The sequence below is a fragment of the Pezoporus wallicus genome, unplaced genomic scaffold (genome assembly GCF_028554395.1).
Source record: "Pezoporus wallicus isolate ANWC-B61680 ecotype Strahan unplaced genomic scaffold, APGP_CSIRO_Pwel_v1 contig_8827, whole genome shotgun sequence".
Classification (NCBI taxonomy): Eukaryota; Metazoa; Chordata; class Aves; order Psittaciformes; family Psittacidae; genus Pezoporus; species Pezoporus wallicus.
In genome coordinates, this window is record NW_026639709.1 from 236,128 (window position 1) to 254,066 (window position 17,939).

General features: G+C 41.6%; 1 protein-coding gene across 1 annotated transcript; it reads left to right on the top strand.

Annotated features, from left to right (window-relative positions):
• Positions 1 to 481: 481 nt before the first annotated feature.
• Positions 482 to 17,819, top strand: KRCC1 (lysine rich coiled-coil 1). The gene is made up of 7 exons (XM_057415513.1): positions 482 to 521; positions 11,297 to 11,403; positions 12,739 to 12,825; positions 12,915 to 13,086; positions 13,779 to 14,027; positions 15,496 to 15,595; positions 17,014 to 17,819. Exons 1-7 carry the CDS (start codon positions 482 to 484, stop codon positions 17,813 to 17,815), a joined length of 1,557 nt encoding a protein of 518 aa, XP_057271496.1. The 3' UTR covers positions 17,816 to 17,819.
• The last annotated feature ends 120 nt before the right edge of the window (positions 17,820 to 17,939 follow it).

Genomic DNA, 17,939 nt, shown 5'->3' on the forward strand with positions numbered 1-17,939 from the left:
GTAGCTACTGAACAGCACGAAGCAGTTACTAGTAGTTGTGATGTAGATACTAGACTGATACTGGTAGTCACTAGTGGCAATTGAACCGTTACAAGGCAGTTACCAGCAGCTGTAAGGCATATACTAGACTGTTACTGTTAACTACCAGAAGCTATTGAAGAGTGTGAGGCAGTTACCAGTAGCTGCGATGTCCATAGCAGACTGATACTGGTAGTTACCAGCAGCTATTGGGCAGCCCCCCCTCAGCCTGGAGGGCTGTGGACCCCGAAGGGAGGCCAGGCCGGGCCGGGGCAGCCACTGAGGGCGGGCACAGCTGGGTTACGGTGCCCACGGCGGGGGGCGGGTTATAGGGCCCCGGTCGGGTGGAGGCGGCCCGCGGGGCGAGCTCGGAGCGGGCGGGCCGGCAGCTGCGGGCCGTTAAGGTCGCAGCCCCGAAGGGGGCCCTGCAGAGCGGCTGTGGCGGCGGCTCCCAGCCGGGGCCATGGAGGAGCGGGGTGAGGAGGCTTCCGCCTCCCTCACAGGTGAGTCAGGCCCGGCCCCGCGGAGCCATAGAGGCCGTGAGGGGAACTGGTGGCAGAGGCCTGTCATAGTGCGGTAATGGCGTGTTAGAGCCTTTCCCCGCTGTGAAATAAAGCGTGTTTTCATGATGCCAGCAGTGAAAAGTGATGGGAGTTTGGTGCCAGAAGAGCAAAATGCAATCATGGAATCCCAGAACTGTTTGGGTTGGAAGGGACCTTCAAGTGTCAGGTAGTTCCAACCCTCTGCAGTGTGAGTCTTGTCTGTGTTTTGCATGTGGAAGGAGCAGTGAGGTGCCTGCAGTAGACCCAAACTATTTGGTATACAGCTTGTAAAAGTCAGTCTCACATTTAATTCTGTAGTGCAAAGAGGCTTTGCTCTACTCTCATAAACTAAACATGGCAGGTAGGTGGTTGTTATGTAGCAGAGCTGTGATGTAGAGCCCTGGAATTGAAGCTTAAAGTGATGGGAGCTTTCCATGTCCTCTCCTTCCCTGATATTCTCTCCTGAGAGAGGCATCATCCTGTTGAAATCTGGCAAATAGCACCCCAAAATAAGTGTTGAGCTTCCAGGCACACCAAGCCATTCAAAATGAGTATAAACCACTTCTTGTTGAAAGGCTTTGCTCAGTGGTTTATGAGCATTATGAATTGTACAATGAAAATCGAGTTAAAAAAAGAAAAGCCACACATTTAGCAATGCATAAACATAGGCCTTTTTCTTAATATTAAGTATGTGAAACATCCTTTAACAGAGGTTTCCCCATTGTCACATTTAGTAGTGCTGCTGAACAGAAATAACTCCAGTGGAATGAATCACTCTCTGTAGAACACTGACAGCTATTTTAAACAGCTTTCCAGAGGGAAAAAGCAGCACAAGTATATATATTCTCTTCGAAAGAATATACTTGGGGCAAGTTAGGAACGTAGCCTTGCTGTGTTTAGGTTTTCGGTTCCATTTTCACACCTATTTCATCATGTTCCTGAACTCCAAAATGGGCTCTGGTGTGTTAGCAGCAAAGCCTTTAACTTTAGAAGGATTTTGACCTCTTGGGAATTTCAAGGGAATTTAAGGGTCTGGAGGTTGTGTTTCCTTAGTGTCCAGAGGTAGTTCCCACCCTTATTTTTAGTGCTAGTGCAGGTTTTGTCGTGAGCCAGACACAAAGGACTACTGGTTTATGCTGTGCCAAACAGAGCTGTGGAACTGGATGTTATGTTTTGATAGCCTGGTGGGAAGGGAAGGTATCCTTTTCTTAATGAAAATTAACAGCACTTTCGGCTTTGGAAACTTTCTGTGGCCGTAGTTCTTGCTCATTTCTATGCACACAGACCCAATGGGGGTTTTTGTTTGTATCTTTTAGCCTAAGGGGTTTCTTTTGGCTCAGTGGCAACAAGATAAAAACCCTGGGTACCTGTGAAAGTGTAAGTAATCTTTAGTTACAACCATGCATCCTTCTTCTAGACTCAGTTTATAGTGCTTTCATGCTATGAATGACTACTTTTCCCCTCTTCCTCCTTTTTTAGTCTACACATCATCACTAATGGAGGGAGGGGGAGGAATAGTAGGGTATTAATTCACTGCTTATATTTTCCTCACCCCACATTCCACAAGCCTGTCTTAAAGAGCCCTGAGAGTAGGCTGAGAAATAACATTGCACAAACTACTATGATACAGTTGTATGGGAGCATTTATATGTCAGGAGGGAGCTGGGCAGAAGGGTGAGTAACTTGTCTTAACCTACCTCAGAGAGTTTACAAAGTGGGGAGTGGGAGGTGTATTTCTTAGGTGTTCTTAAGACCCAAGAGGGGTTCAGCCATGACAGGGTGGAAAGGGGAAAGGGTCTTTTATCCAACAGAAATAACTTGATGCCTGACAAGGAATCTAACAGCTTATCCTACAGTGTTTAATAAGTCTAATGCATTAGATCCTTCATCAGAAGGAACCAACCACCCATCATAGACTTAATCAGTGATTGCACCCTGTTCACATTTTGATGTGTGTTTCAAGAAAATGTAAGTATGGCCTGATCAAACTATGCTCACAGAAACAAAAAACAAACCCCAAAGACTTGTTTTCTGAAATCCTGAGCAATTTATTGCAGTAAAATGATTTGACACTTGAAAAAAGTACAGCTTTTTTGCTGGTAAAAGTGGAATAGCTGATGTCAATCTGCTTCAGCTGCGAGAGGCTGGCCCAGCTCCGGTGGGTGTGATGGGAGGCAGGGAGCAGAGGTCAGTGTGATGGGAGGCAGGGACAGAGAAGTGTGAGAACAAGAAAACATGGACCAACAGGGAGAAAAATGAAGAGAAGCAGGGAACTGTGTTGCAAGAAGCGAACACCTTAATTTTATTATTGAAGATTGTTTTGATCTTAATGCTTTAAAATGCTTTCTGCGTCCTGTCTGACCTGAGAGAGCTCTGTAAAAGCAGGTAGTCTCTTGTTCCTTGCTCACCTCGGGCAGAAGGGGGAGCATTGTTTTCACACCAGTTCTAAGCAGCTGTTGTGAATCGGAGCAGATCACAGATCCATTTATCAAGGCTTTTAGCGCTGCTTTGGTTTAGTTTGTACGTTTGAGAAGGTTTGGGCAACGCTGGGTTTAATCCCTCTTTTGGTAGTGTAATTATATGCTTCAAAGGCCGTCTGTATGTGTGCAGGCTTTGCCATGTGTCCTAGTCAAAGCTGTGATAATATGTAGTACTCAAAGATGCATATAACTGCTTGTAAGTTCACTTCTTATAGTAGTCTGTGGGGGAAAATCTAGTTTGAGTGATGAAACTATTTCATGGAAACATGCATTTGCTTCCAACCAAGAGGGTCCAGTTTGGCATTTCACCTTTTTCTGATCACCTGAGCTTTGAAAACAAAACAAAGAATCGTTCAAAAGGATATTCAGTGCCTAAACTCACTGAGAAAATGAAAATCTAGTGCTACTACAGTGTCATTTCCTTGGAGAAATATTTTTGCTCCTAACTGTGGGAGTCAAAATCTCTCTGGTTCAGCTTCCCTCGTATAGGGAATACAGTGCAGTAAAACTGCAGCTCTGTGTGCTTGATAAGGGGTTTAAAGTTTGTTATCTTTGCCTGGCCTTTGCCTGGCCTTTCCCTGGATATCTGTGGATACCTGAGGTTATTTCTGAGACTGCTTTCTGATTTCTCCTATACAGGGACTGTGCTGTCCTGCTGTACCACAACCAAAAGTGACTGGATCTCAGGGATGCTGTTTGCCCATAGTTTTGGACAGCTGATCCTCTATAAGCATTGAAGCTCTTGTTCATCTTTCATCTTGTTACAGAGTAGTAATATGATTGCCTGATGACAAGCAGCAGGGTTTGCACATCTGGTGAAGTTACAACCTGTCAGCTAAGATAACTGTGTGTGCAGGTTCTTGTCTTTCTTGCTTGCAGAATAAAGCAAATTAATATAGTGCACATGATGTATATTAACCTGTTCTACTTTGCAGCTAGGACAGGCTTCAGCATGCACCCTCAGTTACTGTAAGCCTGACAGGTAGTAGCCTGGGAAGATTCTCCACCCCCACTGCTTGTGCTTTGGAGACAACCACAGGAAGGGGCTTGTAAAATGAAGAAAATATGTGGGTCAATATTTGCTCTTGAGGACTTGCAGCTGTTGAACTTGATTCATGTGAATTCATCCATTTCTCATTAAAATGCTGGTGCTGTTTGAGGGCAGAATTTAGCTCTGTCATTTTGTGGGTTTAGTACTTTCCACTTGAAACTTTATGCCTTTGCCTTAAGGGATTTGTCTAGCCTAGACTTTTTTCTTTACTGCATTGTTCTGCTTTATGTCTTCTCTACCCTCAAGAATCGGGGAAGAAACATTAATAATAGACTGAAGCTTGGAGCATTTCCTTTTTAATCAAGTGGTAGAAAATCCTGTGCTGAAGAGGCTTTTTGAAATTACCTGGTTTCTGACATTTTAATTAATGTTAGTATTTTTCCTACCACATTTATACTGCCCTGAGGGTAGACTTTTTCTTCCCCTGCCTTTCCTGTATGGCACACCACAAAGATTCCTCTACGATTAACTTAGCAAAAGTAAGAAAGCAGATAGCAAAGGTGTAAAGTTAAAAAGACATCTTTGAATGTCTCCCAAGTAGTAAAATATGCAAGTACAATAAAGTTTAAAAGTCCCTAAGTCTTCTTACGTCAGAGTTTTATTGAATTGCTGTGCCATTGAAGATTTAATATTAATGAAGATTGAAGATGTGCTTCTAAGATCATAACAGAGAATCAAGAAACAGTAAGGAAATCGTTATAGACTCACAGAATTATGGAATGGTTTGGATTGGAAAGGACCTTAAGATCATTTAGTTCGACCCCCTGCTGTATAACCAGATGAATTCATCTTGCCCCATTTCTCTGTGCAGAGGCAACATCTATCTTTCTAGCTTGGCCCTCTCTTACTTCCTCCCACTTCTGCCTGCCTTTTCTGTTAGGGCTCCGTAGTCTCTGCAGTGCATCTGGAATTTGACTCTGACTGTAAAACAGCCTGTTATGAAAATGCCCAAGTATCGGATGAGTACCATAAATTGTGTTACAAAACCAAGAAAGAATACAGAATTACTTGTGTATGTATGTGTTTTGCTTTTTTTGGCATTCTGTAGACATTTTGTTTGATAAAAATAATCTTTCTGGCACCTATTCTGTGTCCTGGATTTTAAGCTCTTGAATCACAGGAAGAGCTGAAGTAATCACAGAAATAACTATAGTGACTGCTGAGAATAGTTGAAAAGAATAACCAATATTTGATTCCTTTCTTTGGAAAGAAAATGGAAAATTTCACCTGTTTGTCTAGCTTTTCCTTTGGGGCTATGTTGGTTCTAACATGGATCATCACTAAGAGAAGCATTGTCTCCAGGTTCTGATTTCTTCTGGTTTTGCAGTCCAACAACAATAATATTTTCTCTTTTTTTGTGTCAATATCTTCTGTTTTAAGGATAGCTTATAGATAGTACATTCATGGAAGTCTATACTGTCATGTTTTCCTTCTGGGCATACAAGTGAAGCATGATGAAACAGGAAATGTTACCTGTTTTATTACTGGATTTTCCCCTTTGTGCCTGGGTGGTACTTGAATGCTCATTTCTCATTCCATCTAATCAGCTTTGACAGGTACATTTCTCAGCCCTGTTCCCTCTGAAAAGAGCTTAGGAAGGATAATGGAGCAAAGCAAATGCTACAGGTGAGGCAGATGGTGTGTTGGTGAGCTGATAATTTGCTTGAAGTAAGAAATCTCTACATACACATAGCTAACACGTGCAGCCTCATGTTACTGCAATTGTCCGTTCTCATCCTGGCTCCTTTCTGTTTGTGTGCATCCTTTTGCTGTGATCAGTGCCACCTCAGAGCAGAGCAGAAGCTTCTTTTCACTTCTTGTAATGCTTGTACTCTACCCACTAAAAGTGGCCTTTAATCACTCTTGGTGTTCTAAACACTTGTAAATCCAGCACTGCACTCTTGTTTTCAGCCCTGTGTGGTCACATATCTTCCTGTAAACAGAGCACCCTCAAAGCTAATCATTTTAATCTACTATGTGAGACCTGTGTCTTCTAGTGACAGGGGCATCTGTGGCTCATCTGTGCTTTCAGAAGCTATTCTGCCCAGGACCAGTCGTTGCTCTGAGGTGACTCTGAAAACAAGGCCACTATTGAAGAGAGGTTCCAATCTGGTGGGATTTCTGAGCCCAGAAGCCAGAGGGAATTGTTACACTGCTCTACACTTACCATGAACATGGAGTTAAAACTTTGAGGAATCTTTGCACTTCCTTTAATGGGAATTTGTGATTATCTGAGGTTAATCAGCTGTGCTAAAGTCACTTGCAAAGCTCTTCTTAGCATTTCAATGGGATCAGATTCATCCTTTGATTGCCAGAAACCCCTTTGTGCTGCTTCACTTTGTGCATCCTTTTAGATACATAAACTGCTGTTAATATTTGCTGTTGCTATAATATGTCCTTTTCTTAGGATGTCAGTGGACCTCACAGAACATGAGATCTCACAGCATGTCTGTGGCAGTACCAGGTACCACAGGGTTCATGATACAGCTGAGGAAAGAACAGGCCTAAGACCTACTAAGAATCACAGGAGAAATTATTACCCTTGGGTGATTAGTAAATAGGAGGCTGGATTAATGGCTCCAGATAGTCCAGAGACCTGTTATTCCTCCAAAGTGTGGGCTGTTCACAAACCTAAGCAGTTGTTTTGGGGAATAGCCTAAAAATAAAGGAAAAACCACACTGAAAATTACTGGTTGACTTAATCACAAATCGTGAATGATTTTATTTTCTTAAAAAAAAAAAAAAAATCAATCTCTTGTCTTATATTTCTAAAACTTTTTTAACCACATGCTTTTATTAAGGATCAGTCCCTTTGTGGCAAACAGCTGTTGGTCTGTTCTGCAGTGAACCATTTAATGACAGAAAGTTGATCCAAACAGTTGCTCCAAATTCATGATACCAGTGCTTCTATGTAAACATTTTGAAGGCATGTAAAGGTCAGTGTGGCAGTTGTGTAAGGCCACTGCTTTTGCTTGATTCTCTGAAAGGTTTCTGGTAGTACAGTTGCAAACTGTAAGGAGAACTATTTCCTTTACAAAAGTTTTCTTACTTGCCAGGAAGGATGTTAGTCTGAAAGCTGAAGGCCTCATGTTCAGCTTAATATTTATGGAACTGGTTGCACACAGGCAGCAGTAGCATAGATTTTCCCATGCTCTATCATTTCTGTGTGTTGCAAATGGTCTTGAGGCACAGATAAAAGGAGAAAGGGCAGACTGGTTTTTGACCCTTCTCTGGAAGGGAGCAGAGATGTGTTAGCAAAGGCTGTTGATGTGTGTGCTTGCCATTGGGAAGGAGCCTGCAGTTGCGCAGACCGAATTGAACAGCATTTACAACTCGCTGCCTGGTTGGGATTTAAGTGAGAGACATATCTATTTATTCCTGAACCTGTCTCCATGCAGTTTGTCAGAAGACTGGATGGAAATACATTATCCAAGGCATATGTATGTGACTAAAAATCCACTAACCATATAGAAAATAAAAAGCAAAAGGCTCTGGCTATATGTATAGGTGTTCATGTGGTTTGGGGCTGAAATTCAGATCAGGGGTTTTAAAAGTGGCAACCCAGCATTCTCAGAAGTGCTGGCTAGCTGTGCTCCTGACCAGCTTTACTAGCAGCTGCTGTATCCTGCTTGTAGATTGGGATGTTCTGGCCTTGTTTGCCTTAAGGAAAGCAGGTGAGGTTATGCTGTGCTTGGCTGTATCATACTGGCAAAGCTGAAGCTGAATTTCCATGTATTTGCTAACATAACAGCATGTGAAAGCCAAGAGCTGCATTAAAGCATGGTACGTTGTCATTCTCATGGTGCTGGCCTGTGCTCCCCAGCCAAGTTATTATTTGGGAACCCTGCCTGTTTCATGTGATATGTGTTAATAGTCATCTTGTGACCATGGAGAAAAACTGAGTAGAGCAAATCTTTAAGGGTCCAAAACGAAGACAAGTGTTGTGAACTCTGTCTTTATTTTTGTAGCTATTTTTCTTGGGGGGGGGATCAATTTTTGGGTTTAACAATGGTACAAGGGTTAGACTGAAGTAGGAGGAGACTTTACTGAGATTATGGTAACTCTGCATTCATCACTGCTTTACCTTGAGAGAAGACTGAGCTAAAGCAGGGGGAAGACAATGTTAAGAGGTGAAAAATGGAAAGACTTAATGAGAAATTGAAGACACAGCATTATGAAAAGAGGGCTAAGATTTAATAAATTTCCAAAGAAGAATCTTAAGTCAAATCCTGTCACCTTTTCACAGTATTGAAGAATGAAAATGGCTCTTGTAACAATAAAGAGCAATATTTGAAACATCTCTAGAATATATTTTAGTGCAATTCATCAGGTAGTACAAAATGCTATTGAGGACAAGGACACAACAGGGTTCAGGATGGCTCCAAGAGGCACAACAAAAAGTTACTTGGACAACCAGGCTTCTGCTCCCTGTAATCCAAGCTTTTCCTGCAGTGGTCATCCAAGAAAAAGCAAGTTTAATTTCACATTCTAATGTTCTTAATTTTTCATGTTATTCTGTTTTTAGGGTATTTTTGTAGCAAGCATTGATTGGGTTTTGTCCACCAAGAAGGCAGTGGAATTCAGTGCTAAGTCAAGGAAGACATGCTTAGGATAGTGTCCTTAAGTAATATAAAGAAGTCTGTCTTTGAAACAGAGATGTATTTTACAGGGAGAAGCTATGCAAATTGAAATAGAGTGATAATAGCATTTCATAGCCTTGTGCCTGGTTACATTGAAGTTGCATTTATCTTTCTCTAGGGAGCTGGTTTTACAGCTCAGTACACTTGAGCAAACTGATGTAATTTTCCTAAGTGGCTTTTTCTGCTACAGACATTGGCAGTTCATGTGCTTTGGGTACAAGATGGACTTTCATCTAATGCCCAAAACCAAGTCATTGGATATTTTTGTGTATCAAGGTATCGTGTCCATCCTTCACTCCTCTGTTTGAAGGGGTTAAGTTATGTGAATCAGTAACTGTAGAGTATTGAGCGTTTCTGGATGGGTCGTACTACAGAATACAAAAGCTCTAAAGGACAAGGCACCTGGCCTTTGTACCTCATGAAAATAAAGGTTTTATTAGAAGGTGAATTCTTTCATTGGTAAGCCGTGCCAGACAGTGGCATTTTGATACCCAGTCATCATGGCAATCGCAGCCAGAAGCCTCATCAGAGCCAACTTTATTAAGACGTGTATGTTAAACATTTCACTTTGGGAAGGCAGAGTGGGGTTGGCCATGCACACAGGCTGAGAAATATCTCTGTGTCTGCAATTTCTCGGGTTTTTTCAGTGCCCATAGATTCTCAGCTGGTTACGCATGGTTGGCATTCTTTGTTTCGGGCTTCCACTGAGGCTACATTCCAGCTCAGTTAAAGTATACAGTATATATATAAAGTATATAGTTTGTTCCAAAATTCATGCACTGTGCAAAGCTTTTTCCTTGTGCAAAGGTGGCAGTCGTGTGTTGTCCCAGGGGACTGGGTAGACTCTAGTCGTTCCTTAATCATTTGTTAACTGATCATCCCACAGCTTAGCGTCATTATTTAGAGTTACAGGACACAATACACAGCATTTGATTCTGGTTTTTAATGTTCCCTTGGACTTTAATTTGGCAAGAGGCCCAGAAAGCAATCTTTAGAAATAATGGTGAAGGCTGATTGCCTTTATGGCTTTCTTGATGCCTTTTTGGCACCGAGCCTGGAGACCACAGGGCACAGTGCTTTCTGCTCCAGGCTGTGTGCAAAGCATGGAAAGCCAACTGCTCTATACATGGCTTCCAGGATGGACCATTGGGTAAACGGAGAGGTTGAAGCTCGGCTATAGAATCATAGAATGGTTTGGGTTGAAAAGGACCTTAAGATCATCCAGTTCCAACCCCCTGCCATGGGCAGGGACACCTCACACTAGACCATGCCACCCAAGGCTCTGTCCAACCCGGCCTTGAACGCTGCCAGAGGTGGAGCATTCACTATTCGTTGGGCAGCCTGTGCCGGTGCCTCACCACCCTCCCAGTGAAGAACTTCTTTATCTCTAACCTGAACTTCCCCTGTTTCAGTTTAAACCCATAAAGTTAAGACATCACGATACTTTCCCCAATATTTTCTCTTCAACCTCAACTTCATTTAAAGAGCATGGTTTAATTGAACTGTAGTTATGTGGCTTCCTTTATTTTTGTTTTAAACTGTGGCTTATTTTTAAGAGCAGGGCATGCCAAAAAGTGGTATTCCAGCTTAGTTGGAATTAGTGTGACCTTCCTAGGATGAAAAAGAAATAGGTAGTCAGAATTTGCCAGCACAAAAGAAGCTTTGGTGGTGTACAGCATGGGTAGACTTGCTCCTTGAAAGCATACTGTATTAGAGAAGTGTTTCAAGCTATGTAAGTTAAACTGGCCTCTCTAATGAACTGAGGTGTGTTGAGAAAGAACAGGAGTGGGGATGTAGCTTTATCTTTGTAAGGGTTTTGCTAGCACAGCTGTGCTCCTCTGAAAGGTGTGTTTAATTCTCAACTGACATGATGTTAAGTAGTACTTTTAAGTGCTTTTTAGAGTGTCCCCTCTGTTCAAATGTGACTGCACATACGATTATTCAGGAATAGCTTCAAGTCTGGGCCAGTATTAGTATGAATTAAAGTGTGTAGAGGCCATGAGTTAACTGGGAAAAGGGCAAAGAAAATCAAACAAGCTATTGGAGCAATTTTTCCCCTATAATTGAATCGGTTAAATTGCTGTAGGGCACATGGGTATAACCTCCCTAAGCATCTGAGAGCTCTTGGGCTTTCTCATGCAGTGAGCTACTGCCAAGCTTTCTATAAATCTCTTCTTTAAGGAATATTCCCATATTTAACTGACTGTGTGATCCAGTCCACTTAAAATTGTTCTTTTAAAACTGTTAGTCAAGTATTTCTGATATTGTGGCCTATTTGAAGCAGATTGACAACCCAGTGAAAAGTCTCTGTGTTTTTAAAGCCCAGGTACTCTTACAGCAGTACTCCATACGTCCATGAGAGCAATACTTTGGTAAGCAGGAAGGTTCCAGTGGCTTTACAGCATTTATTTGAAGCCACCATGAGGCACAGTGTGATTCAGTGGGTGAACATTGGTTCCTTCATCCACTGCTACATGTGAATGTCGAAGGGGTTGATGTTTCATATGAGCAATATATCTTGTCCTAAAAATTGGCTGATTTTTGTCTTTTGCTGTTTCCATTTAGAGGACATTTTAGATGAAGCAACAAGGAGAGACCTTTTCACCGACACTTACTGTAAGGTTTGCAGGGCAGGGCTGCAGTTTGAGTCTGAAAGGATATCACACTACAAGGTAGGCTGGGTAGGATTTCTCCTAGCACTGGGGCTTTGGTTTGTTTGGGGTTTCTGTGTAGTGTTACAGAAGTCTTTTTATAGTGTGTTTTCCAAGGCTTATGCTTGGCTTTAGACATTAACCAGACTTGAATGTTGTGCAGATTGTGGGTTCAGTGATAGTGAAGGGCAATCAGCTGCATATTGTAGCATGACTTCAGAAGGAAGTGAGCAAATTTAGGCCATGCTGTATATGGAATTGAAGCAGTTCTGTACCACATGACGCAGGACGCATGTACAGTACAGGGCAGTGCTATGGAGGACCAAGGTCATGCTCCTGTCTTTTCACCCAACAGTACATGTGCTGCTCTGTACACCATTAAGCAGCAATTGTGCTGTTAGGACTTGGCAGGGTTCAGACCCTCAGTTTGATGCTCTGTTTCTTGGATCTAAATCCAGCTGAGGATGATGGATGCAATTGTAAACTTACCTGATTCACCATTATAGATCAAAGTGATGCAAATAAGTAACTTTTTCTTTTCCTCGCTTGTATTAACTAGCCAGGCATGATAGGACCCCTTCCTCTTTGATAATATTGTTATAATGTCTTGCACTACTCCTCAGAATCCTTAAAAGACATCTGAAAAGCATCACATCAGAGAAGGCAATTCTTTTGCTTTGTAGGTTCCCACTGTATAGGTTATCATGAGGGTGTGTTACAAGTGAGAGAGCATCTAAGAATTAAAAAGTAATTGCCTCTGAGGGAAGTATACATTAACACCCAATGTTAGTTACCTGGACTGTTGTATCCTCAGTAGAATGGTGCAGGAATCTCTGCAGGCTGACTCCAAGCTGGAGATAACTTTAACTCAGCTTTCCAGGGAAACTTGTTTCTCTCCACTGACTCTTTGGGGAGGCTAGACTTCTCAGGTAAGTCATTGCCTGTCATTCTTCTGTGTCAGGACAGGGGACAGCCTTGATATCAAGCCCCCAGGCTCAGTGGTAAAGCAGCACAGTAGACTGGCTTTGTGGCATGGCGGCGTTCCTTTCCTTTCCTATTTTAGCATCCCTATTTGTAAGGGGACATGTCAGCATTTTTGATTCCCCAAAGAGTTGAATGTAAATGACTCCAAAGGCTGCTGAGGCAAAATGCTCTGAGTAAACCTAAGTACTACATTATTGATTAAAGTATAGTATTGTGCCATGAACTGGGATTTGTCCACTTGTGGCTCTGCTTTATACAAACGCAGTTTGGCAAATGTTGAAAGTAGGTTTTGATGACTAGAGTCCCCGTCACTGGATGTATCACTTGTGTGGATCCTTATTACTGAAACAGGAGTAATTCTTCTCTTCCCAGGGCAAAAAACATGCTCAGAAAGTTCATATTTACATCCAAATGCATGGAGATAAGAGACAGAAGAAAACAGATGGTGTTGATTTTCAGGTGACTGTCCCTCTTCATTGCTAAATAAAGCTTTTCCTTGTATACTTCAGTGAATGCTTCTAACTGAGCTTGCCCTTGTCTGCTTTCAGATGGATGAGGGTGAGGCAGTGAGCAAATACAAGTACTGCAGTCTCTGCAACGTGTTGTTTACTTCCCCAGTCGATGCTTTGTCTCACTACTTGGGAAAGACCCATGCTAAAAACGTGAAGCAGTTCTCCAAGGAAGCCCACATGCCAGCCCAGGACATGCAGATTGGTCCTGGTAAGGACTAAAGAGTTTGCTTTGCATGTGTTTTCCTGTCACTCTCTGAAACAAATACAGAGAAGTATCTTCCTACACTTGCCATGTCTCTATGCTTTTCAATGCTGCCAAAGTTGTGGAGCTGTCTTGCAGTAACTACATAGGTGAATAAACAGTGATGCTCCCCTGCACAGCTCTGAAGCCATGGAACCTTGCTTTCAAATTCCCTTTCATTGACTGAAACGAAAGGCAAATATTACTCATTTTTTATTAATGAAAGGTGATCATTGTTCTGAGAATTCACTGCAGTGCCAACAAGTTGTTCCACTCATAATGAATATGATAAAAAATTAAAACAACAGTCCATGAGCAACACTGAACCGGTGTTAGTCTTGTAAAAGTTGCTGAACTGTAAGGGTGAAGCATAGTTTATATGCTCTGAATCACCCTCTGCAAGGGTTCATCTCTTGGACTGTATAAGGACCTTAGAGTGACCAGTCATCAAACACAGCTGATTTTCAAGTATCTAATGGTGGGGATTCTGAATATTCCAGGGTTATATTCCTTATCTGTCTGTACATTCATATCAAGAACTGAGATACTTTATAGTCTATTAAAAGTAGTTCAGCACCCAGCAGATTGCTCTGTAGTCTATTTTGTTCCTTGGAATTGTTTTAGCCTTCCCTGTGCTGTCTCTGCTTCCATGTCTCCAGCTTTACAACAGCCACTGGGTGAGAAGCCCTTGCAGCCTTCAGGAGCTGAAGAGTCTTCATCATCCTCCAACACAGGATTGATGTCCAGTGATCCAAACAGGTTTTGCAGGCTCTGCTGTGCTTCCTTTAATAAACCAGTTATAGCCCAGCAGCATTACAGTGGTAAGAAACACAGAAGAAATGAAGCACGTAAAAAGCTAATGGAGGAGCTGGGAGACAAAGCTGTCCCTGCAGAATCCAGCACAAGTGGTAAGCAGAATGTGAGCAAGTGTTGCAGTCTCTGAGTGTAGCTTGGGTTCTCACTTCTGATTTGTGCAAGGAACTACTCTGATGTGTGCAAGGAAATTATAGGCTTCTCCTACGCTAGAGAAAAAGTTCATTTTTTCCTTTCTGTTTGGTCTGTGAGCTGTTAAAGTTCTCTGTAATCAAATTCAGAGGGTTACAGACAATACCCCAGTCCCCTAAATCCAAGGTCAGGATCAGTTTTGCCTGTGTCATTCTTAAGATGTTCATCCACCTTGTTCTTAAAAACCATTTATGCTGAAACTACACAGCCTCCATAAGGAACGTGTCCCAGGTCTTCTTCTCGATGTTAAAACTTCCTACTAACATTGAACTCAGCTTTCTCTGACCACAGTGTATTTCTTCACTATGCACAGAACAAGAAGCAGGCACAAGAATTGAATCATTTGTTTCTTTTTTTGTCTCATTCTTTAAATAATTGAAAACTGGTGTCATGTCTTCCCTTAATCTTTTATTCATGGAACTGCTTGTCAGATGTATTTCTGTCTTCACACATAAGGAAATCTATTTCCTAAACACTTATTGTTCCCCAGCCTCCCATTAGGACTGCCTGCAGCTCAAGAACTGTGTCCAAAGCCAGGGCCCTGTTGCTGTCCATTACTTCTGAGAGGGCATCATCTGGTCCTGTGCAACAGAACTGTCAATGCTTTCTTTAGTAAGGAATTAAAATGCCTACCTGATAGTCAAAAGTCATTGTTAACAGTTCTCATTAAGTCATGCTATAATTTGAATAATATACTTTGATGTAAAGCAATATCCTGATGGAATTAATGCTGCTAATGGATGAAGCTCTTGGGTTTGCATGGGGAAAAGGGTTGCTCTCTGATTTCAGAATACATAGGTCTATGGATGGCAAAGCCTGTAGGAGAAAATGATAACCTAGAAAGCACAAGGTGTTTCCTCGTCTGATCTTATATTTGCCTGAGGCTCCATGTACCATATTCATACTGTACTGTACGGACAATTCCCTCTTCTCAGGTTTGAACCAAAGCTGCATGAACATTTGAACAGGTAGTGTTTAAACTGATCTCATTTTAGTTAATTCTGGACTGACTGGGCTGGTATCTGTTGGTACTTGCTTTGGGTCAGGTATATACAATAGTATTGAATTTTTCAGTACAGTTCGTTCTCATCAGCATTTGACAACAGTTAATGGCATTATGTTGGATCACTTCAGTCATCAAAAATATAATCTTTGGTAGTGTTTAAACCATGGTTACATTGCAGCTGGACACCTTACCAGCTCCCTTCAGAAGTATTATTCTAGTGTAAAACTGCAGCAGAGACTCTTATCTGTCCATAAACACTGTTTATGTCATCATGTTAGGACTCTTGCATGGGATGGGATTGTGATGTGCTTTGGATTTTGCTTTTCAGTTGCAGTCTCTCAAACTTACATTTTCCTTCTTTGCAGCAATTGGAGTTGGTTATTACATTTGCCCTGTATGTGATGTCACACTTACATCTATAGAAACATGGCAGTCCCACCTGCAAGGAAAGAAGCACAGGATTAAGTAAGTCAGTCAAACTATACTAGAAGTTTTTAGTTTCAAACTTTTTCCACTAGTCCTGTTGCTTGCTGTTAAGTGACTTTGATTAGCCTGGGGGGGTTTTGTTGCTTTTGGGATTGGTCAGTTTACTGGTTTTAAGGTGCACTGTCCATTTAAGCATCATACTTGTGACTGAAATTCAGTGTTAAGAGTTCTCACAGTTACATCTTCAGTGACAACCCACAGGAAAAGTCCTGAAACCTGTACAGTTTCCCCACTTGTTTTGCTGTCTGGGGATAGCAGCACCTATTTTGGTACAGCATCTTCAGTGCTCAGTCTAAAACGAAATGATCTGATCTTAAAGATTCCTATTGGCAGGGCAAAGAAGACCATAATCCTGAAAAGCACCAAGTCTCCATCAGTTGTGTTGTTTTCAGAATTCATCAACACGTGTCTTACATTTGGCATAAGATAATTTATGGGATAGATTATAGCTCTTGTGTTTTCCCTTTTACCCAGAAGAGGGCTTGTAGACTGTTAATTGCAGAATGGATGTTGTGGTGAATTAAGAGCTGTGTTTGTAGGCTAAATATCAAAACTACTTATAAGATAAATGTTTTGGTAAGACATGTTTTAAGTGAAGGCACAATAATAATATAATCACAAGACACTGATATAGAAGTGATATTACTTCAAACATTTGCTTAGTGAACAGGATTAGAGTCTCCAAAGACAGGAGTATAGGAAACTGCTACAGGGCTACAGTTTAACAAAATGAATGTATAAAGCTGGTGAATTAAGGCAGAACAAGATACATTTAAGGTATGGGTCTTTGGAGCTGCCCTTCAGGGAGTATCTTTGTCATCTAACACTTTATCTTCCAGCCTGAGGAAAGAGAGGATAGAATATAAACTGACAAGTAGTTTTGCCTTCGGGACCACATTTACCTTGTTAGGGTTTTAGCCATCTGGGTTGGTTGTTTCTGTGGAGTCACACAGCTTGCCTGTGTCCTGCAATAGTTCAATAGAATGGATCTCATAAAGAAATGAGTAACTTCATTACTTGACGGTATTTAATGTAATTGCTTCTTCTCTGCAGCTAACTGGAGATTAGTTCATAAGAGAGAATATTAAATTTGGGCGTTTAGGGGTAGTTTTAAAATGTATGCAGTCGTTTGAAAAGCAGCTTATTCCTGCAGCATCTCAGCTCACAAGAAACTCATTTGATGTGCAGGAAGTTATTCTGGATCTTTAGTTTTCACAAAGAGTAGAATTTGTACCCTGGAACTTCAGCTTTACAGATACAATTGAGTGTAACAGGGTCCACACTTGGAGTATGTTCTTTTTCTATCTCTGGAAATGTGACCTGTTTATTTTAACTCAACAGATGCCAGTGAAATCAGTCAGTATTAATAACTAAGACTTTCTGTCCAGTTTACGCAGGGAAACAAAGCTGGCTAATGTCATGAAGAAACCAAACAAAACCCCTGACTCCTTGCAAGATGAATTAATGGATTGCATTGAAGTTCAGGAGGCTAAAGGGCAAGAGCCAAGGGAGTGTTTAGTAAAAGTAGAAGAGGAATGGATTCAAGATACAAACATTGAAGATGAAGGTGACCTTGGTGAGGTTGTATCTTCAAACTCTGTGTGTCAACAAGGACATTCCAGCCTTATCTCAAACACCGAGTCACCTGCAAATACTGGGGAAAAGAGATCACTAAGTTGGCCATCAGCATGTGAGCACACACTAGAGATGACACCTAATTGTTGCTATAACAAGGGATACTGTAAAGAAGAGCAATCTGAGGTAGCCATCATCAGTGATAAGAGCTTCAGCCTGTTGGCTGCAGAGCGTATAGACTGCTACAGTCTTACAGTTCCTGAAACTTCTACCAATTCCTACAGGAAAGAACAGAAATCTCAGATAAAATGTTTCAAGGAGGAGGAAGAATCCATCAATGAAGAGGTGAAGTATGAGAAAGAAGCCCCAAAGTGGAAAAGAAAGAAAAGTAGTGAAGGTGCAGATGTTGGAAAAGAAAAGGAGAAGTTGAATGAGAAACAAAAGAAAATAAAAGTTGAGATGGGCTTGGTGAGTAAGAAGAAATCAAGACCTTATAAAGACAAGATACTTAAAGAGAGCCCTGCTGAAGAAAACAGTAAAAATCCCAAGGAGGATAAAGAGAAGACCCAAAGAGGGGGCAAAAGAGAAGAGGAGCTACTTTGGGTTGAATCTTTGGGATATTGATAAAGGTTTTAAGAAGTTGATTCTGTTTGTATGCTCACTTACCCATTTGATACCATAATATCACTTTTGGGGGTTTTAAAACAAAAGGTTTTGTTCCGATCTGGGGGTGAGAACAATCCTGTCT

Coding starts and splice junctions, on each gene's coding strand:
- KRCC1 (XM_057415513.1), top strand. CDS start 482: ATGGAGGAGCGGGGTGAGGAGGCTTCCGCCTCCCTCACAG. Junction 13,087..13,778: donor GGACATGCAGATTGGTCCTG/GTAAGGACTAAA, acceptor CCATGTCTCCAG/CTTTACAACAGCCACTGGGT. Junction 15,596..17,013: donor GGAAAGAAGCACAGGATTAA/GTAAGTCAGTCA, acceptor CAGTTTACGCAG/GGAAACAAAGCTGGCTAATG.